Genomic DNA, 26,850 nt, shown 5'->3' with positions numbered 1-26,850 from the left:
CTTAGCATTACTTATAAAGCTTTAAAAAGTCGTATTTAGACAAGCTGAGACACATTTGAACAAGTACAGTATAAAAAACGACATTACTTTTGGAATGACCTGATAACTCTCTCTATAAAAGGGAGGTTCTGCCCACTGGATCTAGTGAACTGTAGCCATTGTCTGCCACCCCAGAATGGTTGTAGTGCAGATAATGGACATAATTTATGCTCTTTTGGATTCACATTATTAGTTATTCCAATTTATCTGAAGTATCTAAGTTTGCTTAGTAAGGAAAAACTTACAAGCAGATTGAAGGCACAGCTGTGGGTCCCCCACCTACTACTGTTGCCAATCTTTTCATGGAACTTTTTAAAATTGACATCTTAAACCCTGCATCTCTTAATCCCACAATGGCTGTGCTACATTGCTGATTTGTTCTCTATTTGTCCTTGTGGTGGGGATTAAACGTTTTTAGCTCACTCCATCCATTCAACACCTAAGGATCTGTTTCACCATTGAAAAGAAAAATAATTACTGTTCCTTTCTTGACCCTCTAATTATCTAACTATCCAATGGATCCTTATCTTTTTTGGTCATCTACAGAAAACCTACCCACACTGGTAAGATATAACATCATCTATCACATTAGAGCTAGACTCATTTGCTTGCACCATGACAACTGATCCACCAAAATCAATCACATTTGGGGCACTTTAATAGCCCATGGCTTTCTCCTTCACAAAATGGAGCTTTCCTCTCATCCTCATACCCCTAAAGTCCATAGCACACAAAACCATTACCATATCTAGCTACATCCAGGTCACCTCAGAAAAAAATTGGTTTTCATTATCTGCTAATCAGAAAATTATCTGCATCACTTAAATTGTCATGGGGATCTACAGTATCCCTTGCTTTTGCAAACTCTCAGACTTCAGAAGAACTGCTAATATCAATTTAAAAGAACACAGAACTTTCCATCATCTGTGTTTGATTCATTCCATGGATACAGATCACCGAATCCAGTAGAAAATAGCTCCCTCTTGTACAGAAGCAAATTTGAATCAGCAAGGCTATATCTAGAAATTACCACCACATGACAACATTCTCTAAACCTAAACAAGAGTTGCATCACATTATCCAAAATCTGGTGATCATCATTTTAAAACCTTCAGCAAGATTCCATCACTGCACCCAGAAGGCACCAGTTAGGACTGTAAGAGCCTGCCTTTTACAATCAGGCTGTTTGCCGTCCTGCTAGTTCACCTATGTTTACATGCTTAGCATATTTCCTTTTCCCCCATGAAGATATTTAACCGTGGTGACCAAGGCAAAAAAATTAGCCTAATCTAATTAGCTAAATAAATTTAGTAATCTTTAGATGTGTGCTTTTTTCATTAAACATTAACATGAGGTTTAAGCATCTATGCCAGATTAAAAAAGTCATGTGCCATCTATTAGTTAGGCAGCATTTTATATATGAATATAAAAACCTGAATCACCATTATCACAATCATTGCCTGGTTGACTGAGTGGTTAGCATACCCACACTCCAACCAACAGGCCACAGGTTCGAATCCCACTGTGGGCTTGGTTGCTTGTGATTGTTTTTAAATGGAAAATTAATATCATCGCCTGGAGTGCGACCACCTCCCTGCTTATTGGAGGCCTGAAATGGCTGAAAAAATTCGATGTTTGGTTTCTGGAGCAGCGTTTCCACAATGTAAAATTCATCATCATCAAATTCCTGACATGTACCCTCAAGGTGTGTACAGGATATGATAGTACTACATGAAAAATTTACATCGTTACTAACTTCCTATCTACAATTTTCCTCCAAATCAGTCTGTTACTTGTCAACACTCCAATATTATCAGATGTTATATTTCTATCATCGAAGGCACATTGTACCGTATCAATCTGCCTATATCTTGGTCTTCCTCTGGGTCATTTTGCTGCCAACCTAGCAGAGAACACTTGTTTTGCTAATCTTTCCTCGCCCATTCTGTTCAAGTGACCATACCACCTGAGATTAGCTCTGCTAACGCATTCCTGGATGCTGACAATGTCAAGTTCTTTCCTAATATTCTCATTTTTTAATATGATATTGCCATTGATGCCATCTGTTCACACCTATAATCTTTCTCAGGACTCTCATATCTGCGGTCTCTAGTCTTTGGTCAATTGTTTTACTTCTGACCCAGCTCTCAGAACCATAAGTTAAAATTGTTTTGAACACTGTCTTGTATACAGCTAATTTAGTGTTGTGACTAATTTCTCTCTCATTCCATAGGAATTTATACAATTGACTTCCTACCATACCAGCTTTGTTGATTCTGTTTGTCTATTTCCATATTTAATTTACCATCTTCAGTAAAAATCGTGCCTAAGTAGCCAAAATGTTTTACTTGTTCCACAGGTTCCCCGTTCACAACACAATTGATATTTTCAACAATTCTACCTATTTTCATTGTCTTTGTCTTTTTAATGCTGACCTTCATACTATATCTATTACAACAGTTATTCAATTTAGTCAGGGACTCTTGCAAACTTGTAGCAGATTTATTTAGAAGTATAACATCATCCGCATAAAGCAAAGAGCTGACATTAACATCTCCAATTTTGATATCATGTTTAATACCACTTTCCTTCATAATGTGATCCATATAGATAATGAATAACAGAGGGGATAATGTACATCCTTGTCTCACACCAGATTTAACATTAAACCATCTTCCTGTACTTCAATTCTTACTGCCGACTTACAACTCAAGTACAGACTAAGTATTGCTTGATATAATGCCACATTGACACCATATAACTGTATCATATTGAATAGCTTCTCTCTTGGCACCTTGTTATATTCCAATGCTTTCCCAACTATTTGTTGTAAATTGAAGGTCTGATCCTGACAGCCTCTATTTGGCCTGAATCCAGCTTGTTCTTAACCAAGCTCTTCGTCTAAAATTCTTCTCAACCGTTTCTCAAGTATGCTTGCATAGATCTTGCCAGGAACACTCAGTAGGGAAATACTTCTGTAATTCTCACATTCAGTTTTATTTCCCTTTTTATATTTGGGTACTATTAGAGCTCTACTCCAATCATTGGGAATTCGTCCCTCTGTCCAGGGTTTCTGAACTATGCAGTGCAGCCACTGTAAAACTTTTATACCACCATATTTCAGCATTTCTGGTCGAATATCATCTACTCCTGCTGCTTTTCCACATTTCAACCCTTTGATTGGAAGCGAACACTAAATAGTGATCGCTTCCAATTTCAAATCCTCTGTACACTCTGGTGTCCTGCACCAGGAAGAAAACATCATTATCAACAATAACATAGTCAATGAGACTTTTCTTATTCCTTGCCTCTTCTCTCCATATGAATGTGTGCAAATTTTTATGTTGGAACATGGTGTTAGTAATAACCAGTCCATGTCCTGAGCAGAAATCCAATAGGTATTTGCAATTATTATTGGCTTTGTTTTTTTCTCCAAATTTTCCCAAAATATTTTTGTATGTCTGGCAATCATTTCCTACTCTGCTATTTAGATCCCAACAAGGACCAACTTTTCCTTTTTCATTGTGTCAGTTGCTTTTTCTAAAGCATCAAAAAATTCCTCCACTTCTACCTTAGTAGAACCTTCTGTGGGACCATAGGCACAAATAAGTCTCATTGTCCAATTCCCCATTCTGATATTTGCCCACATCATTCTACTTGTGACTACCTGTCATTCAAGAAGATTAGCCTCGTATTTTGTGTTGAATACTATGGCTACTTCTTTTCCATGATTGTCATTTCCTGAATATGACATTGTATTTATTGTTCAGAAAGATCTCACCAGTTTTTGTCTTTTTTGTTTCAGTCACCCCTATTATGTCGATCTGGTACTTATCTAATTCCTCAGCTAGCTCCATTTCTTTGCTATTCAGGCTCCTTATGTTGATAGTACCGATCTTTAACTCTGGTGATGTTGAGTTGGGGTGTGTTTTCAGATTTGTTCCAGTAGCTGACTTTTCGCTATTCGCCCTGGTTCCCTGGCGAAAACAACGGGGACCTTGTTTAACCGGTCAACGCCCCAGCCGGCATGAAATTTTGTCATGTTGTACCATCATTTTTTATATTGGTTTAAGCCAATACGAATACAATTTGGTCGGCTAAATCCCAAATTGGCAGCCCATCCTCGTTCGTTCAGTATCCAGGTAGATAACCAACAGGGTGCACCACGAGAAGGTGAGGATTGGACATTAGGTCAGAAGCCCTGGTCGGTTCTCCGCATTCCTTTAAAGGCTATGTGTAGGTCTCCTTTCATTTATTCAGCTTTGACCCTTAAGCACCCCCAATGTAAAATTAAATACAAAAAATAAATAAAATTGACAAAAATGAGAAAAAATAAATAAAATCCTTGCCCACTCACAGTACACGAATATACTATAGGTTTAGTAATATGTTTCGTGAGTGGTAACCACATTAAAAAAATAAATAAATAAAAATCTGAGTCAACCATTGAACCATCACATGAAATTGAAGGGCAGATCAGTGAAATTTAATATCTACCTTTGTTCAACTGTTAATTCAATTCCTGTTAGGTTTAATACAGTAATGATCTCTTGTTATTTTATATCTGAACATGAGAATAGCATTATAGCAATAACCTGTACAAACCAAAGGACGTGTTACAATAGATAGTTTGTCATAGTTAATTTCCTTAAGAATAGCATGCCTGTAGAACTCTGGTTAGGACTTTTTAATTTATAGTGTGTTAGCAATAATAATGTTTACTACTTGATAAATTCCCTTTTTTGCTACATTCAAGTCAGTTGTTTACCTTATAATATGAATTTATCCATAGCTTTTCAATTCTTCATCTGTAATTGTGATGCATGTTATGTATTATATAGTACACTTATGTATGCATAAAGATATGTTCTTCACACCACTAATTTGTTCTACAAGTTTCCCTTTCCTATTATATAAAAAAGAATATTGTATTTATTCATTCAGAATTTTTTTTTTTCATCCAGTTTTTGATGGGTGAAACACACATCTTCTCTCTGAAATTGGCAACACTGCCTTCTTGTAATATACAGCTGTTTTCACAATGGGACTCTGAATTCAACAAGCATTTCTGCTATAAAGGAGATTACCTTCTCCTAGTTGGAGGAAATGCTGACCTCACTCACCTCACTAAGTGGTAGACAGCCTTCATCTGATCCCCTCCCTCCACCCCCCTCCCCAACCTTTCAAGGATATGTCATACTGTGGTGATCCAAAACCCTCCATTTGAAAATGCATCAGTAAAGCAGTTCCACAGGCTAACAGTCAGATATTAAATATGGATGAAACTTAATTCATCAGGGGGCTTTCTAATCGGTTTGTGTATAGTCTTGCCCAGATACTCTGTTACATTGTGCCTAGAGAGAGAGAGAGACCACTTAGTGATATGTGGAACAAGGGTTATTAAGGCCACCATCTAGCAAGGAGATTGAATACTCTGTGTGAGTAGAATGTACAATAGTATTTTTTCTTGTTGACTGTCCTTACTTCCTTCAGCTAAAATAACCCATTAACAGAATAACAATCATTGAGGAAGAGTTAACTATAGTGACACAACTTCATGTCCTTGCTGCTGCTGTTGTAAACAGCAGCAGCAATCACCAAGTGGGATAACCACTGGGATTTATACTCTTCATTTCCATGATCTCAGTATGGATTGTACTCCTTCAATCTTAACATTTGTTCTGTGTGAGTTACTGAAATTATCATTACTAGAACGAAGGACTTTGTCACTATTCAAAATTTCCAACACCACCATCCAAGCAATAGTTGAATAAGTGTGCCAAAGCAGTAAAAGATAAAATATTTTTGAGCCTGAACTACAGCCTACACTGAAGCATGTAACATGCAAGACAACCATCAATAAATCCAAATCTGACTTTGAAGGATCAAGTGTGGAAAAGCTGTTCTTGCTTGCAAAGGCCATCAGGTACAACACTTCTGCTCAATCTGTGCTTCTAAATTTTTCTCACTGAGATGGCTTCACTGTGACAGTACCTAGAGAGCTGAGCTCTTGGCATCATTCTTCTCTCAATTTCTACATAAATATCCAAGTTAAATCTCTTACCACAGAAAGAGTGTGGCACATACTTTCTGTTAGTAGTCAAACAGTACTCACAATATTGTCTTTACAATTTTATACTTAGCTGGCAGGCATCTATCTCAGTCCATTCTAAAAAAAAAAAAAAAAAAGAAAAGTCTGCTGTCAAACTACAGACCCATTGCCCTGGAGAGCCACCAGTTAATCACTGACTGGTATTATGAGTTCTGCCACTCTAGATTCCCAGCAGATGTTCTAACCTGTATCACTCTTCTCTGGACACATGCCATGAAGGATTTGAACAAGCTTCTGCTGTGGCTCTTTACGTTTTCAGAGTATTTGATCAGGTCTATCACTAAGGCTTCTCAGTAAATTGCCATCCTTTGGTCTACCTTCCATTCTCTATTGGGTGAGCTAGTTTTTTGTTTAGCTAATTTATTTATTTATTTATTCTTATGGCAAAAGCAGCTACAGGTCAATGTCCAGACCAGAAAGCCAATCCAGGGCCTCATCTGTCACCTCGTGGATGTCCTGGAGGCCACCATGAAATTGGCACCTTGGACAATCATTCGCAATATGAGTGATCGTCTAGGCCATAGGAGAACAGTCACAATAAGGGTGGTTTGATAGTCTCCATTTATGTAGTAGGTAGCCACATCTGCCCTGGTTGGTTCTCATCCTGTTGATAGATGACCAAATCTTCCTAGGAAGGACAAAACCAGGCTGCAGAGCACAGGGATCTTCAACCAGGAAACCATTTGTTGGAAGATTGTTGAACCATTGTTCTCTCCACATGTCAGGAGTTGTTTATGGTAATACAGCTGAAGACAGTTTGTCCGTGGACCAGATATGGTTTTGTGATTTTAGGTGAATACTAGGTGGATTTATGAGAGTCTAGTGCAGGGGCAGGAGCAGGTTGCTCATTACTTTATTAAATACTTTAATCGAGGCTTATCTTCTCTGTATATTTGGTGGAGCAATGTTAGATGAGACAGGCAGCCAAGGAAGAGGGGTGCCTCTCAGTGTCCCATTAATTGTGTGCATGGTAGAGTTTAGCTGAGTGCCTATAATGTTAGTGTGCGCACTTCTTTCCCAGACAGGGGCACAGTATTCTGTTGCAGAGAATGTGAGGGCTGGTGTAGATGACCTTAAGACATCAGCCAGCACCACAACCTCAGGTTATTCCAGCAAGCCATGAGATATTATTTCTCGTTTTAACTTTGTTGGACGGTTGGTGATGTGCCTTTTATAGATTAGGGTTCTGTCCAGGCTCATTACAAGGTATTTCAGGTGAGGCTCATATTCTACCATTTTGTCACAGAAAGAGAAGTTGAGGTGTTGATTTACCTCTGCATTGTTCAGGTGGAATGGTGGGGACACGATTTTTGTTGGGTTTGGCTTCGGGTGCCACTGCTTAAAGTATACCTCCAGGATGTTCAGGTCTGTGTTCAAGGTTGTTTCCAGGTTGAAAAAAAAGGTATACTGGTGTAGAATGGTGAGATCATCAGCGTTTACATATTTGCTTGAGCTGGTATGTGGTAAGTCAGACATGTAGATGTTAAATAGTAAAGAGGATAACACAGAGCCCTGTGGAAGACCATTGTGGAGGAATCTGGGCGGCCTGCTCTTTTTTCCACCAATATGGACCCGGATCTTTTTGTTGGAGAAAATGGATTCAAAAAGCTGGAAAGTTGTTTTGCACCTTATGATATTGTTTAGCTTTAGGAGGAGGCCCGTGATCCAGACTGCGTCATAAGCTGATGTTAGGTCGATGAAACAAGTGACTCCAGATTTAAGTTTCTTCTGGGAGTCTGCTTCCAGGGCCAGGACCTGGTCACAGCAACTTATTCTTGATCTGAAGCCAGCTTGTTCAATCGGAAGTGCTCTTTTAATCAGTGGTGAAATTCAATAAAAAAAGAATTTGTTCAAAGAGCTTAAATGTGGAGCAAAGCAAGGAGATAGGTCGTAGATTTTTGACATTATTTGGATCTTTCCCTGTTTGGGCACAGCATTTATTTTGGCTTCCCACCACAGTTTTGGTAGTTTTCCAGTTGTTATAATATTTGAGAAAAGAGCGGCCAGCTATGTTTAACCTCATTGGCCGAGATGTGTTAGAAACTCATGGATGATATAAATGTCCACTGAAGAATGACATAAATGTCCATGTGTATGGTAATAGTTGTAGAAGATCCTAAAGGGTAAGATGCTTGCAATGTAAGGTTTGTCAAATATGTTGTTGCTGTTTAGAGTTACAGCCAAAGGAATTGATGGTTCTGGTTTTACAGGATAAACAGTTTCTGGAAAGAAACATTCTACTATCTTTGCACGAGATTGGATAACTCACTTTGATGAAAAGCAGTTAGAAAAGTTCTTTGAGGCCTAAATGGAATTTGAACCCACATCTTTCTAACCAAAGGACATCACTGTTGCTGACTGAAGTATGGGGGCAGCTTGTCAAATAAACTGAAGGAATGAGTAAGATCGGTGGCAGCTTATCTGCATTCATTGCAGCCCTTATGGACAAGCTGCCACTGATCTGAATTTGCCTTACCTTACACTTAATAATGTACAAATCTGTGATAATGTCTTCTCAAACTGATGTTTAATTCTGACATTCCTGATAAACACATTGTATTGCTAGCTTCCACAACCTCAGGAATACTTGGTATCTTTTTCTCACTAAACTACTTTTCAGTCAAACCCTCTGCTAACAGAACAGATCTCTCAATCCTTAGAATACTATGCCCACATTTAGAGCAGTTCTCCAAAAAACTTCTAAACATTCTTGATGCCATCTAGAGGACAGATGAAAGTTTCTCCACTTGGTTATACTATAAATTAAAGATGCCAAGAAATTATATTCTTGGTTTAATCCTTTTCCAAGTGTAAGCAAACAAAGCCTGTGAGTGAACTAACTTCACAACTGAGCAACTCGTATATAGAGGCTAACGACTTCACATCACTTGCTTTAGTATAGAAAAATATCAACAGGTTAACCCTCTACACATTAGTGTCAGTATGCTATAATTTGTCACCTCTCGTGTGTATGAATGATATATATAATATGTAAAAAAAAAATGCTGTGATGTTGGTTATGAAACTTTCTACTTAAAGTATAGAACAGATACCAAATATGGTATATTGAAATTTTCTTCTTGATTTTGATTAGTGTCCATAGTAAATATGGTTGTTATTAATAAATGTGATTTATTGGAACCAGATATATTTGCACTTATTGTTGCAATGATTGCAATGGAACTTTTTTTTTATGTAGAAATTTTCTAATAAATCTGATATGTGGAGCTTTGGTATTCTCTTGTGGGAAATTTATTCCTTTGGTAGAGTGCCTTATCCAAGAATTGTAAGTATTAATTTTCAAAGCAATGTTTGATATCTTCAAACATTATTTTGTTTGAAGTTTTCTTTATGATGACAGAAATTAAAATAAATTATGCAGTGAATTGTATGGCTGATATTTATAGACTTGCAACAGAGAAATCATGTTTTTCATTTGATCTTGAGCAGGAACATATGTAACGTTAAAAATAACAGTGTTGTGGATGCACAAAGTTTCACATTCATGAATTTTGCCATTGTTGTTTTTAAGCATTAGATATAATCATAATATTCTAATTATAATATTGCATTTATATTCATCATGTAATTAATACTGTACTATGCACTTGTATAATCAGTACACTTTTGTCAGTATATTGTATTGTTTTTTTTATTGTATTTTTAAAAAAAAATTCAGTTTTAGATTATCTAAATTTCCATATTTTACTTCTAGAAGTATATTTTTCAGGAATGTTTATTCATAAGGAATGCACACATACACATCATTCTTTCATTGACATTTTTCTTATTTGAGTAAAAAAAAAAATGTAGACGATGTGTGCAGATTTTAGGTGGCAGATAAATTTCATCATCCTGCTTGAGATCCACTATTGGAGGCCTTGAAGTGAATTGAAAGTTCCATGTTTGGTTTTTAGAGATGTTTTCATACTAACCTCTAGTCCACCCCATGGTTACTAATACTAATCTACTATGAGTGAAAAGCATGCCATGGTGGGATTCACATTGAAAAAAAAAAAAAAAAACAGTACATTTTGTATCTAGTGAGATGGTGCTGAATTTGTTGATTGGTAGCAATTTAAGAGGGAGAAGTTTTCCTTTTTACATAATTCACTCTGCATTTTTGCAAGATTCTTAAAATACTATTTGTAATATCACAATATGCACGATCTGCATATTTATTTTTTCCTGCACATTATTTACATCTCTAAATAACTTAGGGAATTGAAACAACGTAGATCCGAATATAAATTAAATAATACTTTAATAGATATCTCCAATATTTCGGCAATGTCTCATTGCCATTTTCTATAGGAACTTACAAAAGGCAGGAGCACAACAAGCTCTAACAATATAGTAACTGGAAATGAAGATATGAAGCTATCTTTCTCCTAGAAGTCCTGATGGTGCCCTCTAGCGGGCTAAGTAGGCATTCTTGGCCGTTGGGCTGAAGGTCTGCTGATGTATGCCTCCCAAATCTGGGGCAGTCGCATACAACCAAATTTGTTGAGGTTTGGAGAGTTTCTTAGGGCAGAGGCTGATTCCACAAATAATCTTTCGAATTTATATTTGCTCCGGTGTATTATTGTTGCTTTCTTCCACCGTATTCTGTGGCGAGTATCCAGAGCATGGTCTGCAAGACCAGAATGGCTATATTTGTAAAACCGGATGTAGTCCTTGTGTTCAGAAATTCTGATATTCGCTGTCCTGCCTGTTTGGCCAAAGTACGACAGTTTACAACTGCAAGGGACCTGGTATACACCAGGTAGGTCTAGGGGAAGTGGTTGGTCTTTGGTAGAGCGGATAAGGGATGCCAATTTTCTGTAAGGCCTGTAACAGGAGGTGAGGTCATGTTTTTTTAGAATTTTGGTAATTTTTTCCAAGGTGCCTCGGTTGTAGGGAATGATGATGGATTTAGAGTAATCTTTTTTGTGGAGGGGGGGAAGAGGGGGGCTGTGGTTTGTAGGTTTTAAACTGTCGTACTTTGGCCAAACAGGCAGGACAGCGAATATCAGAATTTCTGAATACAAGGACTACATCCGGTTTTACAAATATAGCCATTCTGGTCTTGCAGACCATGCTCTGGATACTCGCCACAGAATACGGTGGAAGAAAGCAACAATAATACACCGGAGCAAATATAAATTCGAAAGATTATTTGTGGAATCAGCCTCTGCCCTAAGAAACTCTCCAAACCTCAACAAATTTGGTTGTATGCGACTGCCCCAGATTTGGGAGGCATACATCAGCAGACCTTCAGCCCAACGGCCAAGAATGCCTACTTAGCCCGCCAGAGGGCACCATCAGGACTTCTAGGAGAAAGATAGCTTCATATCTTCATTTCCAGTTACTATATTGTTAGAGCTTGTTGTGCTCCTGCCTTTTGTAAGTTCCTATAGAAAATGGCAATGAGACATTGCCGAAATATCGGAGATATCTATTAAAGTATTATTTAATTTATATTCGGATCTACATTGTTTCAATTCCCTAAGTTATTTAGAAATGCATAACCAACGTATAAGCCTATCTACGAGAATCAACATCATCCACGGAGATACTATCGCACGGAAGGCTCGCCAATATGGTAAAATGAAGATGAAGCTGTCAAGACAATTAAATCGTCTGACTTTCCTGAAACGCTGCCGGGATAACAAGGTAATCCCGAACTGTGTGAAATTGAAGCACCGTTTTGTTTCGCAAAAAGCGCTCCATATATACAACCGCGCTAGCTACGCGTTACTACGCGAACAAATCACCGCCACGCGGTTAGGCTTAGCCAAAATTAACGAAGCTATTCGTACCCTCGAAGAGGAACTGTCGTGCACTTTGAATCAAGAACTGTGGACAATTTTACATGACGTCTCGTGTACCTCCGCAGACAAAGAGTTTGAAAAAATACGAAGCCGACAGATGAAGAAATTCGATAAATTAATAATAAAAAAGAATTCCACCGTCAATCCAGAACTTGCTACCAACACCGTAATCAACCTTTCTTCAGTCACCCTGAAGCCTGAAGCTCTCAACGTGCTTTCACGTGGCCACAACTTCGCCATTGCTCCCAAAAAAATACCAAGTGAGGATATAATGATCCAGATTGAAAGAGGAATCCGCCACCTTCCACATCAAATCGCCAACAGTGTAAGACTGGATGTAGCTTGTGTCCTTTCCATAGCAAAACCACCCAAAACCAATATATCCAACAAGGAATTTGAAGCCCTACAGGAATTGAGAAATAATAAAGAAATAGTTATCACCAAAGCGGATAAAGGAAATGCAACTGTAGTACTTAACCAAAAGGACTACAAAGGTAAGCTGAATGCTCTCCTATTAGATCGGGCTACTTACCTCCCTATCAATTACAATCCCACCAACTCACAAATTAGAAAACTTCACAGCCTCCTTAAGAAAGTCACTTCTTGGCCTGTAGAAGTTACCAACAGATTAAAACCGTTTAACTCTATACCCCCCCCGTATTTACGGACTCCCAAAAATACATAAAGAAAATGTGCCATTACGTCCCATAGTGGATGGCATTGATTCCCCCACATACAAACTAGCTAAATATTTAGCCACACACTATACTGGCAACACACCATCACACATAAAAAACTCAGCCCACTTCAAAGCCAGCATAGAAAACCTTACACTCCAACATAATGACATAATGGTCAGCTTCGACGTCTCCTCCTTATTCACCAATGTCCCACTCAAGGAAACTTTAGAGCTAATCCAAGCTAAATTTTCTCCCGATATCTCAGCCCTATTTCAGTTCACAATGAACTCAGGCTATTTCGTTTGGCAGGGAAAATTCTACAAACAAATAGAGGGGACAGCCATGGGCTCACCACTCTCCCCACCCTTAGCCAATTTCTTTATGGAGACCTTTGAGGAAAAAGCCTTAGCCTCTGCCCCACAAAAACCAACCATATGGCTTCGCTACGTTAATGATGTGTTCGCTATTTGGCCACATGGCTCTGAAACACTCCTCTCCTTCCTCACACACTTAAACAACCAACACGCCAGAATCAAGTTCACCCTGGAAAAAGAGGAAAACAACTGCCTCCCCTTCCTAGACACACTAGTCACCCGCCAGCCTGATGGAACTTTGGTTTTCTCAGTTTACAGAAAACCCACCCATACAGGCAGATACATCCACCAACAATCTCACCCCCCCCTCTCACAACAATATGGAGTGGTGAAAATACTATACAACAGGGCTAAACTAATCTGTTCTAACGACATAGCCCTTAACACTGAACTAAATCACATCCTAAACACTTTCTCAGCCAATGGCTACCCCCCCCCCCCCAAAAAAATATTAAAACCTACAAACCACAGCCCCCCTCTTCCCCCCCTCCACAAAAAAGATTACTCTAAATCCATCATCATTCCCTACATCCGAGGCACCTCGGAAAAAATTACCAAAATTCTAAAAAACCTCACCTCCTGTTACAGGCCTTACAGAAAATTGGCATCCCTTATCCGCTCTACCAAAGACCAACCACTTCCCCTAGACCTACCTGGTGTATACCAGGTCCCTTGCAGTTGTAAACTGTCATACTTTGGCCAAACAGGCAGGACAGCGAATATCAGAATTTCTGAACACAAGGACTACATCCGGTTTTACAAATATAGCCATTCTGGTCTTGCAGACCATGCTCTGGATACTCGCCACAGAATACGGTGGAAGAAAGCAACCAATAATACACCGGAGCAAATATAAATTCGAAAGATTATTTGTGGAATCAGCCTCTGCCCTAAGAAACTCTCCAAACCTCAGCAAATTTGGTTGTATGCGACTGCCCCAGATTTGGGAGGCATACATCAGCAGACCTTCAGCCCAACGGCCAAGAATGCCTACTTAGCCCGCCAGAGGGCACCATCAGGACTTCTAGGAGAAAGATAGCTTCATATCTTCATTTCCAGTTACTATATTGTTAGAGCTTGTTGTGCTCCTGCCTTTTGTAAGTTCCTATAGAAAATGGCAATGAGACATTGCCGAAATATCGGAGATATCTATTAAAGTATTATTTAACTTATATTCGGATCTACGTTGTTTCAATTCCCTAAGTTATTTAGAAATGCATAACCAACGTATAAGCCTATCTACGAGAATTATTTACATCATTTCAGCTATTCTTAGGAACCAGTTCTTGTGTAGAGGCTTAAGTGCTGTGAGGACATTATGTTGGAGGTTTAATGGATTTTTTACAACACTCAGAAAGAATTAAATTAGAATTTAATACTCCTATATTTCGTCCTAGTCACTAGGACATCTACGGGGATTACAAAAACAATTAATGTAACATGCACACAAAAACTTGCATTAATTGTTTTTGTAATCCCCGTAGGTGTCCTAGTGACTAGGACGAAATAAAGGAGCATTAAATTCTAATTTAATTCTTTCTGAGTGTTGTAAAAAATCCATTAAACCTCCAACATAACTTAGGAACCAGTGAAGTCATTCTACCTGTTTAAGAATAGGTATGTAAGGTGCCATAATTGTAAAAAAAAATGGGATGCATGTATATGAGGAGGGGTGGGAGTGATTTATGCTCATCCTCCTTCAGATATTATGATTAGCTTAGATATACTGTCTCTTTTCACTAACATTCCTTTGACAGATATTAGTTTACTTAATGATTTTCTTTCTAACATTGTCAAATTTTTCAATTTATCTGTTCTGGTTATTTTAGAGTTCAAGATAAATTATGTCAACAGGCCGAAAGTACAGCTATAGGAAGTCTTCTTCCTCCTAGAATTTATGGAGCACTTTCAAGAAACCTACATTATTGAGATATGTTTTGATATGTTTTGAGACATATTTGCTAAGTGGAATGGTTTTCTTCATCAGATTTAAAACTTTTTATCTCTACAATAAATGTGAATTCATCCTAGAATTCACTTCACGTCAGGAGAGAAGAAAATCAACCAGCTAGCCTTTCTAATGCATTGATTCTTCATCAGTCTTTCTAAAAATAGTTTCAATGAGTCCTTTATTACCAATGCCTTTTCCACCGACTGAGCTTATAGTCATAAGCTCAGTCGGTGGAAGAATCGGATTTCTTCCTGAGACAATCTGAAAGGAATATCTAAACGTTTTGCTAAAGTTCTGAGTCATCTCAGCATCAAGGTGTCCTTTCATCCTTAAAAGAAAATTTCAACATTCGTTTTTTTTTTGATGATAAACTTTCTCCATTTGTCCACTAAGAAGAACATAAATCTTGCATTCAGTATATCAAGAACCTGAGCATTCTGACTTCGCTGAACATGTTATCTCTACTAAGCACAAAGGCGTTTCAGTAAAGAAAGCTGTGTTACCTTTTTGCATCATCCAAATTTGAACACATAAGATGACTTTGGTTATATCCCCTCTGTAGGAAATAATATTTTATCAATTCTCTATAAGAATTTTTGATTGGTTGTTATCTTACTTAATCTCTGGTGGTGCTTTTTAAAATTCTTGTTATTTGTATTTGAATTGTATTCATTCCATTACTCATTGTACTGAAGATGGTTTTCAGTATAAAGGTAAAAATGATATCAAAATAGTGTTCACATAACTTATTCCATCTCAAATTTTTTACAGGGAAGTCATGTTACAGTTTTTGAATATTTGGCCTGCAGTTTCATCTGTGTTTTACAATTATTAGAAAATCACTCACTTTATTACTCAAGCAGTTTGATCTCCTGTATCTTTTGAATATGTTTTGGCATCCTAATTTTAACTTCTTTACTTAATAGTAACGTCTAGATAACTGAGAGATAACCTGTGCGAATAATATCCAAATTGATAGGATACCTGCTGGTCTTCATTTGCATACTGAATAAACAGTGATGAGATAGCAGTTTGAGACTTAGCTAATCAAATGTCGTGCTGGCTGGGATGGACACCATTAAGTTAAGAATCAATGGAATAGAGGTAAATTAGCTGAGGAATACAGATACTGTGTCAGTATAATTGGTATTCATGAAATGAAGGTAATAAACAAGTGTATTTCTAAATAACTGTCAGATAATTTTTTCAGTAAATATCTGACAGTTATTATTTAGAAATACACCTTCATTTCAGGAAAAGAAAGGAATAGCTATACCATGATATATATATATATATATATATATATATATATATATTAGAAATGTTCTGGGAATATCTGAAGAAAGGCATTGCTAATAATAATTGTATCTGTAACTGCTAGATTTCTTTTCAGTTTTCTTTTCAAGCATAAAGATATGCAAAACATGCATTGAGAGAACACACACACACATGAAACGAGGTCTTATTGTTGACAGTCATATCTTCAGATTAGTTCTACAAGAGATTTGGAACCGAAAATTGAAAGTTTTAAAAAGAAGTTAAGCAGCTTTTAGATGTGAATGGAATAAATTCATTTATTATTGCATAAAGGGGTGAGGAATTTGAAAACAACCAATCTTAGAGACTGAGTGGCAAACAAAAATAAATCATTGACCAAGCCAGGGAGGCATGTGACGAAGTTGTCTTTATGTTGGACACAGAAGTTAAAGAAATGGTCTATAAAAAGAAATCATTTAAAAATGCAAGGTTAATAAGTCACAACATGTGCTCTGAACATGAAGAAATACATGGGGAGAGTTGTTACAACAAAAAGATGATTTTAGAATATAAGAGATGAATATATGAAGGTGAAAATTTTCATTGGTTACAAAGAAAGCATAAAAATGGAATAATGATTACCACAAAAGCAATCAGATTATAAAGATTACCTAAACACTAAAGGCAATTCAGATATTCAGATAATTATTCTGGAATAATTACTTTTTAAAAATTATTAAATGTCATGAGCAATGACAGAAATGGTAGAAAAAATCTGCAATTGGAAAGCATTTGCAAATTTTGAAGTTTCAGTATTAGAGATAGAAAAAAAAAAAAGCACCATAAGAAATCTGAAATGTAACAGAAGATAAGGAAGTAGATCCACAGTTGTGGAAATTTTTTTCACTTGGTTATAAAATAAATTGAAGATGCCAGTAAATTATATTCTTGTTTAATCTTTTATCCAAGTGTAAGTGAACAAAGTTTGTGTGTGTGAAGTATCTTCATGACTAGGCTACTATTATATAGAGGCTAATGACTTCACGTTAATTGCCTTAGTATGACATAATACAGAGCACACATCCTTTTGGGTGTGTGTTCTGTATTATGTACTGATGTATATAATGTGATACATTATGGAAAGGGGCATTACTCAGATCAGTTTTTCTCTTTATTGAGGTCTCATCAGTAGGAGCTGGACCCAGAAGAGATACCAAGGTGGAAGTAATGCAGATATCATATACACTGCTTGGAGAGAGGTCACTCTCCCCACCCACACACATACTGAGTTAGCTTTGCATTAGAAACACCCCTTGATTTATATGTTTGGCGTGATAACAAAGTACCATGTGATATCAACTTCACATGCAGCTACTGTAAGTGGGCACACCTATCCTCTGTTTGTGATCAGTAAATGTTTGCCAGTAATGGGGAAATCTGGCGACGTAAGACAAATTTGACTGCAGGCAGATAGTTGGGACCAAGAGGTAGGTGCCAGTATTTTGGAAACAGCCGTGCTTGTTAGTTGCTCCCGTACTACTGTATGAAGGATGTACTAGGACTGGATTAACTCTGAACAGACATCCAGCAGAAGGGCCCCACACTGGTCAGCCACACACATGGTTGATCCTAGAGGTATGTCAGGTGTCACAACTGGTATCTCAGCAATGACATGCATCAGCCACACAACATCGCAGTTCGACCCATTTCCACATGTTGTGGAAATGGGTCGAACTGCGATCCATTTCCACATGCACCATGCACTGTATCTTGCTATGCCTGAGGTTCCACAGCCAGAGAACAACAAGGATACCCATGATGATAGCCAGGCAACGTAAACAGTGCCTCACCATGGGCCAAGGAACATTGGCAAAGGGCCCTCAGAAGATGGAAGAAGGTGGTCTGGAGTGATGAGCCCCATTTCCTTCAGCACCATGCTGATGACTGGGATCATATTTGGTATAAGCAGCATGAAGCCCTATCCCCTGGTTGAACAGTTGGAGTTCAACATGCCAGTGAATTTGGTGTTATGGTCTGGGAAGCTTTTTCCTGACATGCCCAATGTCTCTTGATTATCATCCTACAAAAACTGAATGGTGAATGCTACAGGGAACTCTTAGCTGACCATCTCCATCCATATCTGCAAGAGGTTTACCCCAACCACAGTGCCATCTTTCAACAGGACAATGCACCTTGTCATTGAGCTCATATAACTAATGAGTGGTTGGAGGAACATGACAACGAATTTGCCATATTTCCTTGGCCCCAAACTCTCCTGACTAACTAACCCAATTGAACATGTGTGGGATATGCTAGCACATGGTGTGAGAACTGCTTATCCTCTTCCACAGAATGAGCATGAATTGGCAGAGTTGCTGCTGCGGACATGGGTTGAATTGTGCATGGAGGATGTTTGATGCCTTGTGGAATCTGTTCCTAGGTATCTGTGAGCCATGATTGCACAGAGGTGCACCAACGCATTATTAGGTAGGTGTTCCTAGTGCAAAGCTAATCGAGTGTGTGTGCGTGCACGCATGCACACACATACACACTCTCTCTGCTTGGAAAGAAGCCAACAGACACCATAGTATGAGAAAAAAAACAGCCATGGCACTCACCTTAATAAGATGTAGGACCTCCTTTTGCTGTGATGATTGCAGCAATCCTACAGGGCATACTTTTCACAAGCGTATGATAGTAATCAATGGCATTTGGACCATTCTTCCTGTAGGCATGGTCCTGGACTGTTGTAGGAGCAGATGTTGCTTGATCTCATCTGATGCTCCAGTTCATTCCACAGATGTTCAATAAGGTTGGATCAAGGCTCTGTGGAGGTCAGTCAAGTGTGATGTTGTTCATGTCCACAAACCATGCAGTTAAAGCAGCACCTTTATGACACAGTAAAGTGTCTTGTTGAAAGAGATGATGGTTGATTCTGTAGAAAACCACAAAGTAGAAAGCATTGCATTGTCCAGAATGTTCAGATATCTCTCAGAGTTCACTGTTTGTGGCACCACAGAGGCCCAAGGCCAAACCAGGGAAAAACAGTACCCTACCATCACACTGCCACCTCTGCATTTTGTAATTAGGATTCCAGTCCATCTGCTTAGTAGAGGATGTAGCGTGATTTGTTGCTCCGTAACACAGTCTTCCAAGCTTCCACCATTCTTTGCACCACTGAAGACGATGCTGCATGTTGGTTTGGTTAATGTGGGCTTGCATATTGTGGTCCTAACATGGAAACCGATGTTGTGTGCTTCAGTTCTGAATGTTTTTGTGCAGATTCATTTTCCAGTTGATGCCCAGAACCATGCATTCAATGTATTTGCTAGCGAATGGCAGTTTTTACTGTTATCCTTTGTAGCACTTGCTTGTGCTAGTGGGTTTGACTCCCTGTGCTTCCATTTTGGTATGGTATCTGTGATTGTTGACCTGGGATGCCCAATTTGTCAATAATTTGCAAAACAGATAGGCTTTCAATGTTTCAATGTGGCATCCTGTCGCAATGCCTCTTTCAGACTCGTCAGTTCCCTTCTTGTAACTATTTCACCAGGGCACAGTTACACTGACTTGGGAGTATCATATTCCTCCAGTTTATACCAGCTATAAACATGGGACTCATTGCCTGGCACTATGCAAGTTGTCAAAATGGGGGGTTTGTTGGCAGTGTATTTTCCATATACGAATAGTGAAAAGGTGTAGTACCTTATAATACTCTTGATTGGAGCTGGTTGTTGAAAGATTTTTTTTTTGCAGTTAGTTATGAATTAAAGATGCCAAGAAATTATATTCTTGTTTAATCCTTTATCCACTTGTAAGCAACCCAAGTTTGTGTGAAGTATAGCATTATACACACTCAATAGTATGTGTGCTTGGCATTATGGGAAAACTAAGGCAATTAATGTGAAGTCATTAGCCTCTATATATAAGTAGTCTAGTCGTAAAGATACTTCACACATATGAGGTTGGTCTGAAAAGTTAGCTTTGACCATAGATGGCAACACTATTCTCAAGATTTTTTTTTTTTCCTAAGTTGTTACATATGTCATTAGCATCCATGTGAAATTGCAAGTAGTTTGTTTTAGACAGCTGTCTGAAGCAAAAGTGTTGTCTGTATCCCTTAAAATGCATAAAATTGAGTATCATGCAGTTAACACCAAAAGAAATTCAATTGAAGTTCATAAAAATTTATGGGCACTTTTCTCCATTGTTTTCATCAATTAAATGGGCTGCCAAGTTTAAACATGGCCGTACCAGCCTTGAAGATGATCCACATGAAGGACGTCAAAAAGTGTAACATGACAAAAATGAGACTATAGGCATTTCAAAAGAATGTGTAGGATATATTTTGCATGAAGAATTGCAAATGAAAAAGCCTCTCACAAGACGGGTGCAGTGCTTGCTCACAGTGCTTGGAGCATTTTAACAAGAATAAAACTGATTTTGTGCGTTGATTTATTACTATGGATGAGATTTGGATTCACCATTACACACCAGAATCCAAACAGCAGTCAAAACAGTGGACAGAAGCCAGTTGTTCATCACCAAGACAGTCAGTTGCATCAGCAGGAAAGGTTATAGCATCGGTGTTTTGGGATGCTAAAGGCATTTTGTTTCTTAATTATCTTGAAAAGGGTAAAACAATAACCGGGGAATATTATTCCGATGTTTTAACCACACTAGATGAAAAAGTTCGTGAGAAAAGACCCGGTTTGCAGAAGAAAAAAAATCATCTTTCATGAGGACAACGCACCTGCCCACAAAGGTGTTTTGGCAATTTGAAAATTAAGGGATTTTGCACTATGAATTGTTGGAACATCTACCTATTCCCCAGATTTGGCTCCCTCTAACTTCTATCTCTTTCTGAAACTAAACTTTTCCTCGCTGGTCAGCGTTTTTCTTCAAATCAAGAGGTGATTGCAGCTGTAGAGAGGTATTTTGCAGATCTTAATGGGAACCACTACAGGGACGGGATAATGGTGCCGGAGCATCGCTGGAATAAATGTATGAGTCTTAAGGGAGATTATGGCGAAAAATAAAAATAATTTTGAAATTCTGAATTTGTTTTTTAATTGTTAGGCCGAGAACTTTTCAGACCACCCTCGTACAATCTTATAGCCACTCACAGACAATATAACAAATTGGCATCTGTTATCTCCCAAAGGCCAACCACAGTCCTTATACCTGCCAGGTGTCTGCGAGGTACTGTGCAGTTGTAAGCTCTTATTATGGGCAGAGAAGCTAGATAGCCAACATCAGAATTGCTGTACACATGGACTAATTCAGTTCCACGAATTCATCCATTCAGGGCACATTCTGATCATTCTGATCTTGCCTTGGACACCTACCACAAGATAGTATGGGGGGGGGGAGGCCACCTTACTCTACAGGAACAATGTTAAATATGAAAATCTGCCTCAACCTTAAAGGACTACCTGAACAACTTTGGTTATATGAAAGTGCCTCAAATCTGAGAAGCACTTGTTCTTATAACTTCAGCCCAACCAATATCACCAATCCCAATCAAGTAGGATACACTATGTAGGATTTTAGCCTTGCCTTTGCTCTTGTTCTTCATACTTACACTATGTATGATTGTAATTTGACTTTCTGATATATTGGAAATATTAACTTTTTCCTGATGAATATATAATGTACATTTCAATGTCCTTAAATGGTGTCGTTATGTTATTGAGGCAAGGGGTTTAACATTAACTGAAGATAATATTTTATTCAAGCATAATTTGTAAAGTTTTAATTTCATTTGTTTAGTTCCCAAATTTTGGGACCCCCACAAAGAGAAGGGGCCATGGCACCCGTGTGCTAAACAGTTTTTTTAGTAGCCTTTGTAACATTTTGCAACCTTCAATTTATTTATACTTCTATATTCTTCCTATATTTTTTTTTATCTACCTTTACACAAATTTAGCTTTCTGTTTTCTCTGAAGGCACATGTTGATGTCTCTTGGTCATTTTTGAAAGTCACTGCTCTAGTGTCAGCAGCACTGAGCACTAGTAGTTGGATCACAGTAAGAAAAAAAAACAAAAAAACATGCTGGTGTGATGAGTTGTAGTTCCTGCTACATGGCTGGTTAATGTATTGTACAAACTGTGCAAGTTGTCCTTGTGTATAGTTATTACTGTTCATGTAAGTGAAGGTGGTGATGGGTATCTTGGTGTCTTTGTTTTGTTGGTCGGAAATAGGATACCCTTAACATGTTCACTAACATATAAGCAGTGCTTCCAGTTTGACTTTTTTTCTTTTTTTTTTTTTTTTTTAGTACACAGGAATCTTAATTCCTGTGTACCTAAAAAAAATTCTGACTGACAAAGCATATCTTATCAGCAGTTTATAGCAGATCCCATACATTCTGCTATGTTGCACCTGTTAATTTGACAGTCTTCCATTTCCGTTATGGTACTGCATGTGCACCATATCACTGGTGCACATGCTATAAGGAAGAATGGGTTTGAAGAACATCAACCATCTTGAGCTGATGAATACACTGTATCTCAAGGCATCTTTGCAGTCAAACACCTGCAAAGATGCCTTGTCATATACTGTGAGATGTAAACATTGCATCCTCTTCGATATGTCTTGCAGACATCTAGTGGAATTCATCATCATCATCAAATTCCTGCCATGTACCCTCAAGGGGTGTACAGGATATGATAGTACTACATGAAAAAAATTACATCATTATTAATTTCCTATCTACAATTTTCCTCCAAATCAGTCTGTTACTTGTCAACACTCCAATATTATCAGATCTTATATTTCTATCGTCTAAAGCACTTTGTACCGTATCAATCCACCTATATCTTGGTCTTCCTCTCGGTCGTTTTCCTGCCAACCTGGCAGAGAACACTTGTTTGCTAATCTTTCCTCGCCCATTCTGTTTAAGTGACCATACCACCTGAGATTAGCTCTGCTAACGCATTCCTGGATGCTGACAATGTCAAGTTCTTTCCTAACATCCTCGTTTTTAATATGATACTGCCATTGATGCCATCTGTTCACGCCTATAATCTTTCTCAGGACTCTCATATCTGAAGTCTCTAGTCTTTAGTAAAGTGTTTTACTTCTGACCCAGCTCTCAGATCCATAAGTTAAAACTGGTTTGAACATTGTCTTCTATACAGCTAATTTAGTGTTCCGACTAGTTTCTCTCTTATTCCATATGAATTTATTCAATTGAATTCCCACCATACCAGCTTTGCTGATTCTGTTGTCTATTTCTATATTTAATTTACCATCTTCAGTAAAAATCGTGCCTAAATAGCTGAAATGTTTTACTTGTTCCACAGGTTCTCCATTCAAAACACAGTTGACATTTTCAATGATTCTGCCTATTTTCATTGTCTTTGTCTTTTTATTGCTGACCTTCATACCATATCTATTACAAGAGCTATTCAATTTAGTCAGAGAATCTTGCAGACTTGTAGCGGATTTATTTAGAAGTATAACATCATCCGCATAAAGCAAAGAGCTGACATTAATATCTCCAATTTTGATATCATGTTTAATACCACTTTCCTTCATAATGTGATCCATATAGATAATGAATAACAGAGGGGATAATGTACATCCTTGTCTCACACCAGATTTAACATTAACCCATCTTCCTGTACTTCCTTCAATTCTAACTGCTGACTTGCAACTCAAATAAAGACTAAGTATTGCTTGATATAACGTCCCATTGACACCATATAACTGCAGCGTATTGAATAGCTTCTCTCTTGGCACCTTGTCATATGCCTTTTCCAGATCGACAAAACTTAAATACAGATCTTTGTTATATTCCCATGCTTTCTCGACTATTTTCCGTAAAGTGAAGATCAGATCCTGACAGCCTCTATTTGGCCTGAATCCAGCTTGTTCTTCACCAAGCTTTTCTTCCACAATTCTTCTCAACCGTTTCTCAAGTATACTTGCATAGATCTTGCCAGGAACACTCAGTAGGGAAATACCTCTATAATTCTCACATGCAGTTTTATTTCCCTTTTTATATATGGGTACTATGAGAGCTCTACTCCAATCATCAGGAATTTGTCCCTCTGTCCAGGCTTTCTGAACTATGCAGTGCAGCCACTGTAAGACTCTTATACCACCATACTTCAGCATTTCTGGTCGAATATCATCTACTCCTGCTTCCTTTCCACATTTCAAGCCTCTGATGGCTTTTTCTACTTCAAGTATGGATATGTATTCCTGACTGCATGCCTGGTCAGTGTTTTTTATCACTGTGCTGTCATCACTGCTTGTTTCATTTAGCAGTTTTTCAAAGTAATTACTCCATACTTCAAGGATATCTTTTTCTCCCGTTTTCATGTCACCTTTATCATCTCTAATTCCTTTTATAGCACTCTTTCCTCCATTCTTAAGCTTCTTCAACAACCTCCAGAATATTTTGCCACCTTCTTGATATTTATTTTCTATATTCTTGCCAAAGTCTTCCCATGACTTTTGTTTAGCTAGTTTTACACAGTGTTTAGCATTCTTGCATTTGTCTATATATTCTCTAAGAGCACAAGCTGACTTATTTGACAGGAACTTTTGGTATGCTTTCTTCTTTTCCTTCACTGCCTCTTTAACCTCCTGTGTCCACCAGGGAGTTCTGTTTTTTATCCTTACAAACAACCTCACCACATGCCTCTCTGGCAGAATCAATCAATGTTTTCTTCAGAGTTTGCCACCGAATCTCTAAGGTTTGATTCCTGTTCTCATACTCTTTCATTTTTCCTTCAATAATCTTTGTGTATTTTAGTCTACAGTTCACATCTGAGAGCTGCTCAACTTTTAATCGCTTTAAAACTTTCTTACATGTTATTCTTTTCAATATGAAATTCAATTTTATCCTGCTCAAGACTAAATAGTGATCACTTCCAATTTCAAATCCTCTGTACACTCTGGTGTCCTGCACCAGGGAGAAAACATCACTATCAACAATAACATTGTCAATGAGACTTTTCTTATTCCTAGCCTCTTCTCTCCATGTGAATTTGTGCACATTTTTATGTTGGAACATGGTGTTAGTAATAACCAGTCCATGTCCTGAGCAGAAATCCAACAGATATTTGCCATTATTATTAGCTTTGCTCTTTTCTCCAAATTTTCCCAAAATATTTTTGTATGTCCGACAATCATTTCCTACTCTGCTATTTAGATCCCCAACAAGGACCAACTTTTCATTTTTCATTGTGTCAGTTGCTTTTTCTAAAGCCTCAAAAAATTCCTCCACTTCTACCTTAGTAGAACCTTCTGTGGGACCATAGGCACAAATAAGTCTCATTGTCCAGTTCCCCATTCTCATATTTGCCCACATTCTCTACTTGAGACTGACTGCCATTCAAGAAGATTAGCCTCGTATTTTGTGTTGAATACTATGGCTACTCCTTCTTTTCCTTGATTGTCATTGCCTGAATATAACATTTTGTATTTATTGCTCAGAAAGATCTCACCAGTTTTGGTCTTTTTTGTTTCAGTCACCCCTATTATGTTGATCTGGTACTTATCTAATTCCTCAGCTAGCTCCATTTCTTTGCCATTCAGGCTTCTTACGTTGATAGTACCGATCTTTAACTCTGGTGATGTTGAGTTGGGGTTTATTTTCAGATTTGTTCCAGTAGCTGACTTTTCGCTGTTCGCCCTGGTTCCCTGGCGAAAACAATGGGGGCCTTGTTTAACCGTGCGACGCCCCAGCCGGCATGAAATTTTGTCATGTTGTACCATCATTTTTTATATTGGTTTAAGCCAATAAGAATACAATTTGGTCGGCTAAATCCCAAATTGCCAGCCCATCCTCGTCCGTTCAGTATCCAAGTAGATTCCCAACGGGGTGCACCAAGAGAAGGTGAGGATTGGACATTAGGTCAGAAGCCCTCATCGGTTCTCCGCATTCCTTTAAAGGCTATGTGGAGGTCTAAGCACCCCATCTAGTGGAATTGAATAATCTATTGCAGTTACTGCCCATTATCCATGAAAAAAAAAAAGTTATAATTCAGTGTATGTGTTAGTCTTATTTTCTCTCTCTCTCCCCTCCAGAAAGCCATATGTTGACAAGGAGCTGTGTTGACTTATGTATAAAATTGAACCAGTATCTGCTATATACGCTGTCGGTGCCAGGTTATTTTGCACCCTAGGCAAAGCTTGCAAGTGCATCCCTTATTTCATATACTAAAATGTTTCTAATTGACATTAAAATTGTCTTTCAAGTTAAATTAGTAGGGCTTTTTTATTTTCTTTTTTAATTAATTTGAAAATTCTGTTATAATTCATTTACAAAAAAAAAAGTTATAAAATATCGAAATTTAATATTTTAAAATATTTATCTTAACTGAATTTTTAAATAGTGGTAAGTTCAAATCATTTAGGTAAGGGACAAAAAGAACCAAGAGTTAAATAGTAAAATAGTATGATGTGTTAGGGATAAGGAAAAAGAATCGATGCCTAAATCATATATCGCTATTTAATTTTGATATTTTAGTAAAGTATGAATAAAACATAGCTTGAAGTTTTGCACCCTAGGCGGTTGCCTAGTTTGGCTAAATGGTAACGCCGGCCCTGGCTATATAGTCTGAAAAGACACCATATGTTGCATGGTCTTTGTAATATCAAAATGAT

At 37.9% G+C, this 26,850-nt stretch overlaps 1 protein-coding gene across 2 annotated transcripts in view; it reads left to right on the top strand.

The window, feature by feature from the left end:
- LOC150099683 (tyrosine-protein kinase CSK-like) overlaps positions 1–26,850 on the top strand; it is a 262,985-nt gene that overhangs the window by 202,492 nt on the left and 33,643 nt on the right. For both annotated transcript variants that reach the window (XM_090404533.1, XM_090404534.1), the window contains exon 11: positions 9,351–9,437. In XM_090404533.1, the coding sequence (XP_090260659.1) occupies positions 9,351–9,437 (87 nt within the window). The remainder of the gene's footprint in view (positions 1–9,350; positions 9,438–26,850) is intronic.

Source organism: Typopeltis vanoorti, chromosome 14 (genome assembly GCF_054136105.1).
Source record: "Typopeltis vanoorti isolate ZY-2024b chromosome 14, IOZ_Tvanoo_1.0, whole genome shotgun sequence".
NCBI lineage: Eukaryota > Metazoa > Arthropoda > Arachnida > Uropygi > Thelyphonidae > Typopeltis > Typopeltis vanoorti.
The sequence above is the reverse complement of the archived record's forward strand: the minus strand, read 5'-3'. Positions and strand labels throughout refer to the sequence as shown.